Here is a 15988-nt window from a genome sequence, read left to right on the forward strand (position 1 = left end):
TCCAGAAAGGACTGAAAATGGCAGCCATATTGGTTAGGGAGAAATCCAAACCAGTCTCATTGGAATGAAGGCAGTAGAGGCACAATCCTGATTTACTTATGCAGAAAAATAAAAGTAATATCAGAAATTTCAACCTAAAATATTGTCATATAACTATAAATACAGTTTATACAGGTTGTATACACATTTTCTGTAAAAATATATTCTAAAATATGGTAAACAACAAAAAACGTAACATTTTATGGTCTTTCTTGGAAAGCGTTGAGTGTTATATGATACAATATCAGGACTTGTTGCATTTACAACTTGGTGATAGGACTTATACAACTGATTTGAGACAGTGTATGGCTGTAGATTGACAGCATAGTTTGAATGGAATGTAGGCATATTTGCAGTTGATATTTCTAATTATGGAATTATTCCTCAAACTGTCTGACTAGCTAGCTAACAAACATACAGTGCAGATATATTTTTCATATTAATTATTTTACACAATATCTTATCACATCACTGGCAAACCATGGTTGACCATCTCCCTGACCTTCTAGTATTCTAAGTCCTCATTCTATGGCCATGACACTCATTCATCAGAATTCCTCTGATACATCATTTCCCTAAAAATTATTCAGGAGGAGGTTAGTCGTTTAGGATTGTGGGAAATGTATTTTCTACACTCAAGTCAGCAAGCTCTGCCACAATCTCAGATGCTTAAGAAAATGATACAGAGCAACATACAAGTCAATTACAGGGTTAAGGACAGGACATCACCGAGGCACACACAGAAATAATTTAATTGTTTGTAGAACTCTCCCATTTATTTTATACAGACAAGTACCCTTCTCAGGTCAGCTAAAATATGACATGGAATGTTACAGTAAGATTTGGAATAAAATCCTAGATGTTAAAAACTTCACAAAAGGTAATCATCTTTCCCCCTCTCAATCTTTTTAAAGGTCCATATAGCCCCAGTACTTTTAGTTTTTTCTTAATTATATCAACACTAACCACACACTGTACATCGACTCTATTCAAGAAATCAAAATAAAACAGACGAAAACACTGCAATTGTTTTACTGTAGCAGTTAATACACAAGTCCAGCCAGTCAGAATGAGAGGTGGTATCAACCAGCGTGTATTAGAAGCATACAATGATGATGTCGTGTGTAGCAAGTCAGAGTTGTCGTTGTGGACCGAGCAGTTGCCGGGGGAGCTCAGTTGCCACTGGTTACTGTCTGTTAGATGGGCTCATATGAAGTAAATGAGTCCGTCCGTCTATCCTTCCATCAACTTGTGTGAAGAAGTGTGTGTTTGGGTCTCAGGAGGACACATTCATTATGAATTCCTTCATTATAAAAAGGGGTTGGAACAGTCAGGACTCTCCGTTTTGTACTCTGGAGACAGGGGGCTGCATAAAGTCTTTGAAGGGCCCCATGGCCTCCTTCAGCGCTGAGCTGACCTCAGAGGAGGAGCAGGTGATGCACTCCACCAGGGTAGGATACAGTGCAATGACCTGGGCCCACGTGGTCCCATCCACTGTAGGACACACACACACACACACACACACACACGGCATGGAATGAGGTGGGGAAAGAGAAAAGGCAGAAGCGATGCAATGTGGGGATAGGAGAGGAAGGAGGGCAGAGGAGAGGAAGGTGGGCAGAGGAGTGAGAAGAGAAGGAGAGAAGAGGAGGGCAGAGGAGAAGACGGGAGGAGTGGAATGGAGAGGATGGCAGAGGAGAAGAGGAAAGGGAAGAAGACGCAGAGGGAGAAGGAAGGGAGAGGAGGGGAAAAGGAGAGAGCCACAGAGACAGATGTGAGAGAGAAAGCAATTAAATAAATCATTATTTTTATGGAAAGCCAGAGGGAAATATAAATGACTTTTTGTCTGGATAAATGAGGTTATAAACAACCTCAAGGGCACTTTGAATGCCTTACTTTTGCCTCTGATTCCAAAAATCAAACATTGTAAATTGACCTAACAGGGTACACACAAATCAGATATAAATTGCATTTGCAAACATTCCCCATTGTACTGTGACACAAATTAATAATGATTGAAACCAGGTTTCCATCCAACCTTATTATGTGATTAAAGTACATTTCGGATAAAACATTTCACGACAGGCAAACTTTCCAAATGTCGACAAAGCTAAATACGCTAGACAAGGCGGGATCTTTATGTGTCTAAAATGAATGTGAAAAAATGGTGGTGGAATCATCTTTATCTGCAAATATTTATATAATAACCATCATATCGAAAGTAAACTTGGAAGTCACGCAATGACATCTCGTGTGGTCGTCCGACTACGACTCAGGAAAGTATGCAATTTATTAGGCTATAGATTAAATAAGGTATGATGAACTTCAACGGGTGGTAAAAGTGCACGATGAGCTTGATGCTCCTTCCAATAAATATTGAGGGTCTTATTCTGGTGACATGATGATCGATGCTTGGCTACTGTTTAAAAAATAAAAATAATCTCCCTCTTTTGTCCATAATAATCTCATCATGTAGGCAAACCTACCCACACTGTATCTGCCAGCTGTTGGCAAGTGTACATGTGCCAAGACCAGAGTGGGCACATTCCCTAAATAACAATTTCATTTTTACAAAACCATCAGTAGAGTTGAAAATGTGATGGAAACCCATTTAACTTGTATTCTTTATTCGGTACATGGGAATTTAACCGCAAAAGTGTTTTTATGTGCATTAAATGCACAGAATTTGATCAGCAACATAAGAACTGTAGAGTTGTATATTGTCCTTGTTCAACCACATCTAGCTGGGCTTTATATGCATCAGCAAGACAGAACGGCAGCGTCGAGTAAGCTCAAGGGCAGGGGTGTCTTAACAGCAGCTAGTGCGCAATATCTAATATTAAGGAAGTCTTCAGACTCATGATAAACTGTAGACCATACTACACTGCTCAAAAAAATAAAGGGAACACTTAAACAACACAATGTAACTCTAAGTCAATCACACTTCTGTGAAATCAAACTGTCCACTTAGGTAGCAACACTGATTGACAATACATTTCACATGCTGTTGTGCAAATGGAATAGACAACAGGTGGAAATTATAGGCAATTAGCAAGACACCCCCAATAAAGGAGTGGTTATGCAGGTGGTGACCACAGACCACTTCTCAGTTCCTATGCTTCCTGGCTGATGTTTTGGTCACTTTTGAATGCTGGCGGTGCTTTCACTCTAGTGGTAGCATGAGTCTACAACCCACACAACTGGCTCAGGTAGTGTAGCTCATCCAGGATGGCACATCAATGCGAGCTGTGGCAAGAAGGTTTGCTGTGTCTGTCAGCGTAGTGTCCAGAGCATGGAGGCGCTACCAGGAGACAGGCCAGTACATCAGGAGACGTGGAGGAGGCCGTAGGAGGGCAACAACCCAGCAGCAGGACCGCTACCTCCGCCTTTGTGCAAGGAGGAGCACTGCCAGAGCCCTGCAAAATGACCTCCAGCAGGCCACAAATGTGCATGTGTCTGCTCAAACGGTCAGAAACAGACTCCATGAGGGTGGTATGAGGGCCTGATGTCCACAGGTGGGGGTTGTGCTTACAGCCCAACACCGTGCAGGACGTTTGGCATTTGACAGAGAACACCAAGATTGGCAAATTTGCCACTGGCGCCCTGTGCTCTTCACAGATGAAAGCAGGTTCACACTGAGCACATGTGACAGAGTCTGGAGATGCCGTGGAGAACGTTCTGCTGCCTGCAACATCCTCCAGCATGACCAGTTTGGCGGTGGGTCAGTTCATGGTGTGGGGTGGCATTTCTTTGGGGGCCGCACCTCCATGTGCTCGCCAGAGGTAGCCTGACTGCCATTAGGTACCGAGATGAGATCCTCAGACCCCTTGTGAGACCATATGCTGGTGCGGTTGGCCCTGGGTTCCTCCAAATGCAAGACAATGCTAGACCTCATGTGGCTGGAGTGTGTCAGCAGTCCCTGCAAGAGGAAGGCATTGATGCTATGGACTGGCCCGCCTGTTCCCCAGACCTGAATCCAATTGAACACATCTGGGACATCATGTCTCGCTCCACCCACCAACGCCACGTTGCACCACAGACTGTCCAGGAGTTGGCGGATGCTTTAGTCCAGGTCTGGGAGGAGATCCCTCAGGAGACCATCCGCCACCTCATCAGGAGCATGCCCAGGCGTTGTAGGGAGGTCATACAGGCATGTGGAGGCCACACACACTACTGAGGCTCATTTTGACCTGTTTTAAGGACATTACATCAAAGTTGGATCAGCCTGTAGTGTGATTTTCCAATATAATTTTGAGTGTGACTCCAAATCCAGACCTACATGGGTTGATAAATTTGATTTCTATTGATAATTTTTGTGTGATTTTGTTGTCAGCACATTCAACTATGTAAAGAAAAAAGTATTTACTAAGAATATTTCATTCATTCAGATCTAGGATGTTTTATTTTAGTGTTCCCTTTATTTTTTTGAGCAGTGCATTTACTATTTTGTAGCTGTCTATTTACTACCACAAACCGATACTGGCACTAAGACCGCAGTCAACGTGCTGTATAGGGCCATAAGCAAACAAGAAAATGCTGATCCAGAGGTGGCGCTCCTATTGGCCGGGGGTTTTAATGAGGGAAACTGAAATCCATTTTACCTAATTTCTACCAGCCTGTCACCTGCGCAACTAGAGGCACATGTGACATCTTTTACTCCAAAACACCTTTACTCCACACACAGAAACGCATACAAAGCTAACATGTGCCCAGTACAGAAGTGGTCCGATGAAGCGAATGCTAAACTACAGTACTGTTTCGCGAGCAACGACTGGAATATGTTCCTGGATTCATCCGAAGGCATGAGGAGTTTACCACATCAGTCACTGGATTCATTAATAAGTGCATTGACGACGTCGTCCCCACAGTGACCGTAGGTACATATACCAACCAGAAGCCATGGATTATTGGTAACATCTGCACTGAGCTGCAGGCGAGAGCTGACACAAAAGGAGCGGGACACTAATCCAGACACTTATAAGAAATCCTGCTACGTCCTCCGACGAGCCATCAAACAGGCAAAGCGTCAACACAGGGCTAAGATCGAATCCTACTACACCAGCGCTTGTCGGATGTGGTAGGGCTTGCAAACTATCAAGGATTACAAAGGGAAACCCAGCCGGATTACCAGGATGAGTACTCAGCTGACCAGCTGGAATGTTTCTTCACTGACATTTCCAACCTCTCTCTGAACCAGTCTAATACCTACATGTTTCAATCAGACCACCATAGTCCCTGTGCCCAAGAACGGCAAAAACCTGGCTAAATGACTACCGCCCCATAGCACTCACATCTGTAGCCATGAAATGCTTTGAAAGGCTGGTTATGGCTTACATCAACACAATCATACCAGAAACCCTGGACCCACTCCAATAGTTCCACAGATGACAAATCTCTATTGCACTCCTCACTGTTTTCTCCCAAATGGACAAGAGGAACACCTATGTGACAATGCAGTTCATCGACTACAGCTCAGTCTTCAAGACCATAGTGCCCTTCAAGCTCATCACGAACCTAGACTGACCACCTCCCACTGCAACTGGGGGCCCGCAGGGGTGCGTGCTTAGTCACCCCCTGTACTCCCTGTTCACTCATGACTGCGTGGCTGTGCACGACTTCAACACCATCATTAAGTTGCTGACGACACAACAAATGTTAGGCCTGATCACTGGCAACGATGAGCCTACAGGGAGGAAGGAGGTCAGGACAACAACCTCTCCCTCAACAAGAAAAAGGATCTGATCGCGGGCTACGGGAAACGGAGGGCTGAGCACGCACCCATTCACATCGACGGGCTGTAGTGGAACGGGCCAATAGCTTCAAGTTTCTCTGTGTACAAATCACTAAAGGTGTCCGCATACTTCCCAGCAAAAACAGTTCGGTAGAGTTCATGCATACAGTGCATTCAGAAAGTATTTAGACTCCTTCACTTTTTCAATATTTTGTTACGTTACATCCTTACAGCTACACAGCTATTTCAGGTCTCTCAGATCTGGTTCAAGTCCGGGCTCTGGCTGGGCCACTCAAGGACATTCAGAGACTTGTCCCGAAGCCACTCCTGCATCGGCTTGGCTGTGTGCTTAGGGTCATTGTCCTATTGGAAGGTGAACCTTGGCCCCAGTCGGAGGTCCTGAGCTCTCTGGAACAGGTTTTCATCAAGGATCTCTCTGTACTTTGCTCCGTTAATCTTTCCCTCGATCTTGACTAGTCTCCCAGTCCCTGCTGCTGAAAAACATTCCCACAGCATGATGCTGCCACCACCATGCTTCACCGTAGGGATGGTGCCAGATTTCCTCCAGATGTGAAGCTTGGCATTCAGGCCAAAGAGTTCAATCTTGGTTTCATCAGACCAGAGAATCTTGTTTCTCATGGTTTGAGAGTCCTTTACGTGCCTTTTGGCAAACTCCAAGCGGGCTGTCATGTTCCTTTTTACAGAAGAGTGCCTTTTTGGTGGTGCTGCAGAGATGGTTGTCTTTCTGGAAGGTTCTCCCATCTCCACAGAGGAACTCTAGAGCTCTGTCAGAGTAACCATTGGGTTCTTGGTCACCTCCCTTATCCCCCCCGATTGCTCAATTTGGCCAGGCTGCCAGCTCTAGGAAGAGTCTTGGTGGTTCCAAACTTCTCCCATTGAAGAATGATGGAGGCCACTGTGTTCTTGGGGACCTTCAAAGCTGCAGACATGTCTTGGTACCCTTCCCCAGATCTGTGTCTTGACACAATCCTGTCTTGGAGCTCTACGGACAATTCCTTTGACCTCATGGCTTGGTTTTTGCCCTGACATGCACTGTCAACTGTGGGAGCTTATAAAGACTGGTGTGTGCCTTTCCAAATCATGTCCAATCAATTGAATTTACCACAGGTGGACTCCAATCAAGTTGTAGAAATATCTCAAGGATGATCAATGGAAACAGAATGCACCTGAGCAAAATTTCTGAGTCTCATAGCAAAGGGTCTTAATACTTATGTAAAGATATATTTACTTTATTTATACATTGGCAAAAATGTTCCGCTTTGTCATTATGGGGTATTGTGTGTTGATTGATGAGGAAAAACATGTATTTAATCAATTTTAGAATAAGGCTGTAACGTAACAAAATGTGGAAATAGGGAAGGGGTCTGATTTCTTTCCAAATGCACTGTATATTATGATGACATTTTGTGATGTTTTTTTCATTCGTTTTGCACTTCGGTGAGGGGTTTTTCGGCTGTTCGAGGACACATTTTTTCTGGAAACAAGCCGGAGTTCGAAGCCGAAGTCTACGCCCCATCGTCGATGATTAGTGAAGAATCCATACTGTTGATCAGTCTTTGATGTCATTCAAAGAGAGACGACTCATTTTCATGCAAATGTTTTAATTGAAAAATACTGCACCAAACATCTTATATAGGTAGTTGTAATGACAGATTTCTTGAGCTATCTTAGATTAATTCTGACTATGGGGTCTCAAAATAGACAAACAGCACTATTGCCGCTTTTGTCTTGTTTTTCAACCGAAGGTCTTTTAAGGAAGCATGCAAACACACTAATTCGGTTCGGTTAGCCAAGTTTGGCTAGGCGCCAGCCGAACTGAAGCATGCTGACGGCTTATTATTATTTTATTTCACCTTAATTTAACCAGGTAGGCTAGTTGAGAACAAGTTATCATTTGCAACTGCGACCTGGCCAAGATAATAGCAATTCGACACAATACAACACAGAGTTACACATGGAATAAACAAAAACATACAGTCAATAATACAGTAGAACAAAGAAAGCAAAGTCTCTATACAGTGAGTGGAATGAGGTAAGATAAGGGAGTTAAGGCAATAAATAGGCCTTGGTGGCGAAGTAATTACAATATAGCAAATTAAACACTGGAATGGTAGATGTGCAGAAGATGAATGTGCAAGTAGAGATACTGGGGTGCAAAGGAGCAAGATAAATAAATACATACAGTATGAGGATGAGGTAGGTAGATAGATGGGATGTTTACAGATGGGCTATGTACAGGTGCAGTGATCTGTGAGCTGCTCTGACAGCTGGTGCTTAAAGCTAGTGAGGGAGATACGAGTCTCCAGCTTCAGAGATTTTTGCAGTTCGTTCCAGTCATTGGCAGCAGAGAACTGGAAGGAAAGACAACCGAAGGAGGAATTGGCTTTGGGGGTGACCAGTGAGATATACCTGCTGTAGCGCGTGCTACGAGTGGGTGCTGCTATGGTAACCAGTGAGCTGAGATAAGGCGGGGCTTTACCTAGCAGAGACTTGTAGATAACCTGTAGCCAGTGGGTTTGGCGACGAGTATGAAGCGAGGGCCAACCAACGAGAGCGTACAGGTCGCAATGGTGGGTAGTGTATGGGGCTTTGGTGACAAAACGGATGGCACTGTGATAGACTTTGCATCCAGTTTGTTGAGTAGTGTTGGAAGCTATTGGAGGCTTAAGGATCTAGCATTGTCTATACCCACCCACACAATTGTAAAGAGGGCACGATAACACCTCTTTACCCTCAGGAGACAAACTATCTGGCCCTCAGATCCTCAAAAAGTAGTATTTAGTTAAATAGTTAACCTAATAGTTACCATTTTTTCACTAACTTTTTTTTACTCTTCACATACGCTGCTACTACTGTTTATTATCTTTCATGTTGCCTAGTCACTTTATTCCTAGTTATGTGCATATCTACCTCAGTCACATTGTACATCGACTTGGTACTGGTAGCCAATTTATAGTTCATCATTGTGGATTTATTATTACGTGTTTTATTTTTCTATTTCCATATTTTCTTTCTCCCTGCATTGTTGAGAAGGGCCCACCGTAAGTAAGCATGTCACTGTTAGTCTACACCTGTTGTTTACAAAGCATTTGATATGAACAAGTTGGGGGAAAATGCGCATATGTATTTATGCAGATTTTGGAATATTTGCATGAAAATCTGACGCCTATTGGATGGAAACGGAGCTCGATATAGTAAAGAAAGTGTCAGTGTGTTTCCTAAGTAGTTGATTTCTACTCACCATTTTCTGGCTGGGTCTTTTTAAGTGAGTCCATCAAAGTGCTGATAGCTTTTAAGACAAAGATGATTTCCGTCACTTGTTGCCTAAAAATAAAAGGAATGGAATAATTATACTTACATATTCATGTAGTGCATAAAAAAAGAACCAAACAAGGGGACATACAATGAGTACCAACCTTCAAATCTTCACAAACAAATCATAGGTAAAACATTTTTTTTATGAAAACCCCTTTTTGCAGCTGGAGGCATGAATATATACACTGAGTATACCGAATACCTTCCTAATATTGAGTTATACCCCCCCACTTTTGCCCTCAGAACAGCCTCAATTCATCGGGGAATGGACTCTACAAGGTGTCAAAAGCGTTCCACAGGGATGCTGGCCCATGTTGACTCCAACGTTTCCCACACTTGTGTCAAGTTGGCTGGATGTCCTTAGGGTGGTGGACCATTCTTGATACACACAGGAAACGGTTGAGCGCGGAAAACCAGGCAGTGTTGCAGTTCTTGACACAAACCGATGCGCCTGGCACCTACTATCATACACCCTTCAAAGACACTTACAGTGGGGCAAAAAAGTATTTAGCCAGCCACCAATTGTGCAAGTTCTCCCACTTAAAAAGATGAGAGAGGCCTGTAATTTTCATCATAGGTACACTTCAACTATGACAGACAGGGAAGAATGAATCTGCAATAGGTAAGCAGCCAGGGACTCAAATCCTGCAGTGCCAGACGTGTCCCCCTGCTTAAGCCAGTACATGTCCAGGCCCGTCTGAAGTTTGCTAGAGAGCATTTGGATGATCCAAAAGAAGATTGGGAGAATGTCATATGGTCAGATGAAACCAAAATAGAACTTTTTGGTAAAAACTCAACTCGTCGTGTTTGGAGGACAAAGAATGCTGAGTTGCATCCAAAGAACACCATACCTACTGTGAAGCATGGGGGTGGAAACATCATGCTTTGGGGCTGTTTTTCTGCAAAGGGACCAGGACGATTGATCAGTGTAAAGGAAAGAATGAATGGGGCCATGTATCATGAGATTTTGAGTGAAAACCTCCTTCCATCAGCAAGGGCATTGAAGATGAAACGTGGCTGGGTCTTTCAGCATGACAATGATCCCAAACACACGGCCCGGGCAATGAAGGAGTGGCTTCATAAGAAGCATTTCAAGGTCCTGGAGTGGCCTAGCCAGTCTCCACATCTCAACCCCATAGAAAATCTTTGGAGGAAGTTGAAAGTCCGTGTTGCCCAGCAACAGCCCCAAAACATCACTGCTCTAGAGGATATCTGTATGGAGGAATGGGCCAAAATACCAGCAACAGTGTGTGAAAACCTTGTGAAAGACTTACAGAAAACGTTTGACCTCTGTCATTGCCAACAAAGGGTATATAACAAAGTATTGAGATAAGTATTTGGTCAATAACAAAAATTTATTTTCCACCATAATTTGCAAATAAATTCATTAAAAATCCTACAATGTGATTTTCTGGATTTTTCCCCCTCAATTTGTCTGTCATAGTTGAAGTGTACCTATGATGAAAATTACAGGCCTCTCATCTTTTTAAGTGGGAGAACTTGCACAATTGGTGGCTGACTAAATACTTTTTTGCCCCACTGTAAATATTTTGTCTTGCCCATTCACCCTCTGAATGGCACACATACACAATCCATGTCTCAAGTATTACAAATGTAACCTGTATCCTCCCCTTCAATTACACTGACTGAAGTGGATTGACATCAATAAAGGATCATAGCATTCACCTGGTCAGTCTGTCATGGAAAGAGCAGGTATTCCTAATGTTTTGTATACTCACTGTATATAATTTGTATCAGTCCGTGTGGAATTCGCTCAGGTAATAGAGAAAAAACACATAGAAAAGGAACAGAAGCAGTTTGAAAAAAGGTGTGTATCTGAAGGTTGCAAATGTAATTATGCTGTTAACCTGAGAAGTTGGCAATCAAGCTTCATCCTCTGTCCACTATGGAAGACAGTGAAAAGACTGTTACACTATGCCACCATGGTAAACAAACACAGAACACATTCTAGGATGACAGTACACCTACCAGGGAATCTACCCCATACAGTGCCTTTGGAACGTATTCAGAGCCCTTGATGTTTTCCACATTTTTCTGCGTTACAACCTTATTCTAAAATGGCTAAAACATGTAGAATTTTTTAAAATTCCACAATACCTCGTCAAATTTTTGCAAATGTATTAAAAACAAAAAAAGAAATACCATGTACCTCGGTCAGGGAAGTGACCAAGAACCCGATGGTCACTCTGACAGAGATCTAGAGTTCCTCTGTGGAGATGGGAGAACCTTCCAGAAGGACAACCATCTCTTTTATCTCTCAATAAAAGGCACATGACAGCCCGCTTGGAGATTGCCAAAAGGCACCTAAAGACTCTCAAACCATGAGAAACAAGATTACATGATCTGAGAAAACAAAGATTAAACTCTTTGGCCTGAATTCCAAGCATCATGTCTAGAGGGAACCTAGCATCATCCCTACAGTGAAGCATGGTGGTGGCAGCATCATGCTGTGGGAATGTTTTTCAGCAGCAGGGACTGAAAGACTAGTCAGGATCGAGGCAAAGATCAACAGAGCAAAGTACAGAGAGATCCTTGATATAAACCTGCTCCAGAGCGCTCAGGACCTCAGACTGGGGTAAAAGTTCACCTTCCAATAGGACAACGACCCTAACCACACAGCCAAGACAATGCAGGAGTGGCTTTGGGACAAGTCTCTGAATGTCCTTGCGTGATCCCGGCAAGAGGCCGGACTTGAACCCAATTGAACATCTCTGGAGAGACCTGAAAATAGCTGTGCAGCAACGCTCCCCATCCAACCTGACAGAGCTTGAGATAATCTGCAGAGAAGAATGGGAGAAAATCCCCAAATACAGGTGTGCCAAGCTTGTAGCATCATACCCAAGAAGACCCAAGGCTGTAATTGCTGCCAAAGGTGCTTCAACAAAATACTAAATAAAGGGTTGGAATACTTATGTAAATGTGATTTAAAAAAAATGCATATTTAATAAATTAGCAAACATTTCTAAAAAAAAAACAGTTTTTGCTTTGACGAGGGAAAAACAAATATTTAATCAATTTTAGAATCAGGGCTGTAACCTAACATAATGTGGAAAAAGTCAAGGGGTCTGAATACCAAGAGAACGAAAGAGAAAGGGGGAAAGAGAAAGGACGAGAGAGACTAGGGGAAGAAAAATGATGAGACTAGAGGAATATGGATGGAGAAACTGATGCCAGTTCTCAGCTGAAGTACTTACCAGTGTAAGCACTCTCTTGCTAAAGTTGAATGCAAATTGTGTAAAAAGGTGCATAAAAGCACTAAATATGCTGCGTTTTGGTGCGTCTACTACAGGGGTCGTGGTCTCACCATCCCTGTTCTAGAAATCATTTTAGTGATGTAAGTGGACTCACCTGGGCAGTGGGCAGCGTCCACTCAGCCTCTCATCGTCCACGTAGCGCCTCAACACGTCTTGGGACCTCTTGAGGAGCACGGAGAGGGCCATGCGGGAGATGTAGCCCTCCTGGGGCGTGGACACCTTGTTACTGAAAGAGAACTGGAGCAGCGTCTCAAAACACACTTTGGAGAACTCCTCCCGCATCCGCACGTCTACCTCTGCCTCTGTGGAGGGAAATATGGTTGTATTTGCAAAGATTGTGATATGTGGTTGTCATACCTATTTGAATGCACTTGTTGTAAGTCACTGTGATATAAGAGCATCTACTAAATAACTAGAATGAGAAACGTACAAAACATTTAGTTTCAGAGGTTATGCTAGAAAATCGTTTTTTTCTGTGTTTTTGATCAAATCAAATTTGATTTGTCACATGCTCCAAATACAACAGGTGTAGACCTTACCGTGAAATGCTGACTTACAAGCCCTTAACGAACATTATATACTATAGATTCTTTAATAAAAGGAAAATCCAAAATGTTGAAATTATACATTGTGACCAACAGAAGTGTATGGACTATGTTAACATATCGTTAGGGGAAAAGCAAAAGGGACTGGAATAAGAGTTGGTGTTCTTTCCTTACCTGTGAATGAGGAGGACTGTGAGTGAATGGATCCTTTATTAAGCATGGCCATAATCTGGCCAACAAAGTCTTTGGGGATGAAGATGGCAAACGGCAAGATCTCTGTGCTGATCAACTGCACCACCTTCAGAGAGAGGACACACACAGACCCCAGAGATTGGCAGGTATGAAGGCAGTAATACAATTCAAAGATTGGTTTAAGTGTGGTCAGTCGGTCAGGTTTTTACCTCAACGTCAATGGCTTCATTCTTCTGAAACTCCTGGATGGACACATTGTCTGGAGGTGTGCTGTAAAACAGAAACAGAAACGCAATGAGCTTCAGCTTTATGGCTAATCAAGACCCAGTCCTCCATCCATTGTCAATACTGAACCAACGCCTGTTTCCCAGAATCTGAGGAACATTCAGGTGCGGCAAAAAAAATAAAACATAAATAAATGACATTTTAAGGTGCAATATGTAGAAATCGCTCCACATATTTTTTACGAACTGTCTGAGAAAGGGTGTACCTACCTTTTGGTGAAAAGGAAGTCTTTGAAGGCATTGGCCAGCTCTGGCCACATAGTGTCAAACTTCCGAGAGGAGGCATGCTGACGGGCCACGGGCAGCCCGGTGGACAGCACCTTGAGCAGGGATGACACAGCTAGCTTCCACGTGCTCTCTGACGGACACCCATACTTTAGGCCCAGGGGCATCCGCAGGGTCTGTGGAGGAAGGAGAGAAATAGTGGGGTTGGAACACAATGGGAGTCTTCAATGTATGGACCAGCCTGGTTGACAGGTCTGCTAGTGGATTAGCTAACACCTAGGCTCGACTTCCAGGCTATTTCCTCAGGATCTATGGGGGAAAGGAGAGAGGGTAACGGGGAAATTAAGATCACAAAGGTTCATATTTAGATGTAGTGTGATTGAGATAACGTGTAGCATATTCTCTGTAACAGAGGGGAAGTGGTGTTGGAAACACAATGGGAGGCCTGGTGCTCGATCTGCTAGCGCAGGAGGGAAAAAAACTATTCCTGATGGTCTTGTGTGTGTGACTCACTAATGACGCAGAGACCTGCAGGTATAACATCAATCACAGACACATCTAAACAATGATGTCTTGAGCCATCGATGTCTATGCATTTTAGTCTCAAAACCAGGGAAAGAATAAGCAACGGAACAGAAACGGCTCCCTCTTTCCATACACAGCTGGCCTCCCAAAGGTTAGGATTTTATGGCTATGACCTCCGTTCTCAGGAGAGGGAGAGGAGGGTTGGTTTGAACCCATCCATAGAAAAACTCTAATGAGGTCGCAACTTGGTATGTCATTGACCCACAGGAAACAATAGAGGAACACCTGACAGCTTTGTAAAGAGATGTTGTTTCCCAGGACAAAGAGCAGCTTGTTTATGACAGAAACACTAGTCCCTGGAGTATGATAGACTAATGGGAGATATGAAAGATTTTTAGAATCTTTAAATTAGGGAGTAGTAGTTTCACAACCAGAACCAGCACTAGGAGTTCAAGTTCCCGAGCAACTCCTTTTACATGAACACGTATCAACAAAATAACATGTCTTGGTGATGTTGGAGACAGCACCTTGATGATGTTCTGTAGGACTTTCTCATCGATGACAGCTTTGTGACAGGCTGTTTTGTGGTAGAGGTCCACCACCACCTCCAGGGACCTCTCAGCAAAGGGCACATAGTTTAAGGCAACCCATTCTGCCTGTACAGAGAGAGAGAGAGACAGAGAGAGAGAGGTTAACTAAAGCTGAAAACATCCCTCCATTCAAACACCGAGAGGAGCAAAGAACCATATAACTTGTAGTAGAACTACTGTACATGTGCAAATATGGACAGCACGACACAAACAGTCAGTAAGATAAGTGATAGGAGGATGGGACTTGACAGGTAGGTAGTAGATTCAGAGAGAGCGGCATATCCACTGGTTAGTCAGCCTCTTCAGGATTCCGTGATCATTTTCTTTTAGCAAAATCAACAATTCCCAGCATATGATTCGAGGCCTTGAAGATTTGACCAATCGTCCGACTATTTCTGCATAAAACAGTCAAACCATCGCAATATTATCACATAGAACTGATCCATGACGACAGAACACAAAGAGGGCTCGCAATTTCAACAATTCACCTGACATTTACCGCATAATATGGTTCAATCAACTCACATGTCAACAAACTCTGACAGAATTGTTGCGACGAATCGGACAAAAACATCATTGCATATCGCCATGCAAAATGTCCAAATTGCAGCAGCAAAATCAAGAATTTGGGCCTGCAAATTTCACAAAAAATCCAAGCGAAATCCTGGAGGGACTGGTTAGTGACAGACAGAACAGATAGAGGTAGGTAGGTAACATGGAGTGAGATGATGTAGACAACGTCTTACCATGCATGCGGTGGGTGAAATGCCTCATCTACTGTAGTAGTGATGGGACCATTGAACAGTAACACAGCTGAGTACAGTACTAAAGGAGGCTGAAAGGGGAGGTGGAACTCACCGGTGTAAACAGCTGGATCTAAAGTTGATCCAGTGAGTAGATGGATAGTACGACAAAAACAGAACAACGAGAAGAAGGTTGGAGTTAACTTGTTTGCTGGTGCCTGGTGTTATTATACCAACTTGTCGCCACTGACCAATTGACTGACAGTGGCAATCATGTTTCTTAATGGTTTGATTGAACAACAAAACTGACTGACAGTATGAATGACTGACAGATCAAGTCACAGACAGACTTGGAGCTTTTACTGGTGAGAGTAGCGATAGCATTAATTAGCATAGCCGATTCAGCCACCACCATGAAATCAAAACCACTCATCAATACAACATACTGCATCAGCAGCTGCTACACCAGATGATTTCATCAAAGACCAGACTGTTTGACAGGC

The 15988-nt window shown here is 43.3% G+C and overlaps 1 protein-coding gene across 9 annotated transcripts in view; it reads right to left on the reverse strand.

Moving 5' to 3' along the window:
* Window positions 1-785: 785 nt before the first annotated feature.
* The window catches only part of LOC115144835 (protein MON2 homolog), a 57907-nt gene continuing 42704 nt past the window's right edge, over window positions 786-15988 (reverse strand). For 2 of the 9 annotated variants that reach the window (XM_065003038.1, XM_029685925.2), the window contains 9 exons: window positions 15601-15618; window positions 14680-14808; window positions 13613-13803; window positions 13328-13388; window positions 13101-13224; window positions 12476-12683; window positions 10975-11010; window positions 9033-9115; window positions 786-1533 (listed from right to left, as the gene is read on the reverse strand). In XM_065003038.1, the coding sequence (XP_064859110.1) occupies window positions 1370-1533; window positions 9033-9115; window positions 10975-11010; window positions 12476-12683; window positions 13101-13224; window positions 13328-13388; window positions 13613-13803; window positions 14680-14808; window positions 15601-15618 (1014 nt within the window). In that variant the 3' untranslated portion in view covers window positions 786-1369. The other 7 variants (XM_065003036.1, XM_029685931.2, XM_029685932.2 and 4 more) reach the window with 5 other exon arrangements.

This window comes from Oncorhynchus nerka, linkage group LG17 (assembly GCF_034236695.1).
Source record: "Oncorhynchus nerka isolate Pitt River linkage group LG17, Oner_Uvic_2.0, whole genome shotgun sequence".
NCBI classification, from domain to species: domain Eukaryota; kingdom Metazoa; phylum Chordata; class Actinopteri; order Salmoniformes; family Salmonidae; genus Oncorhynchus; species Oncorhynchus nerka.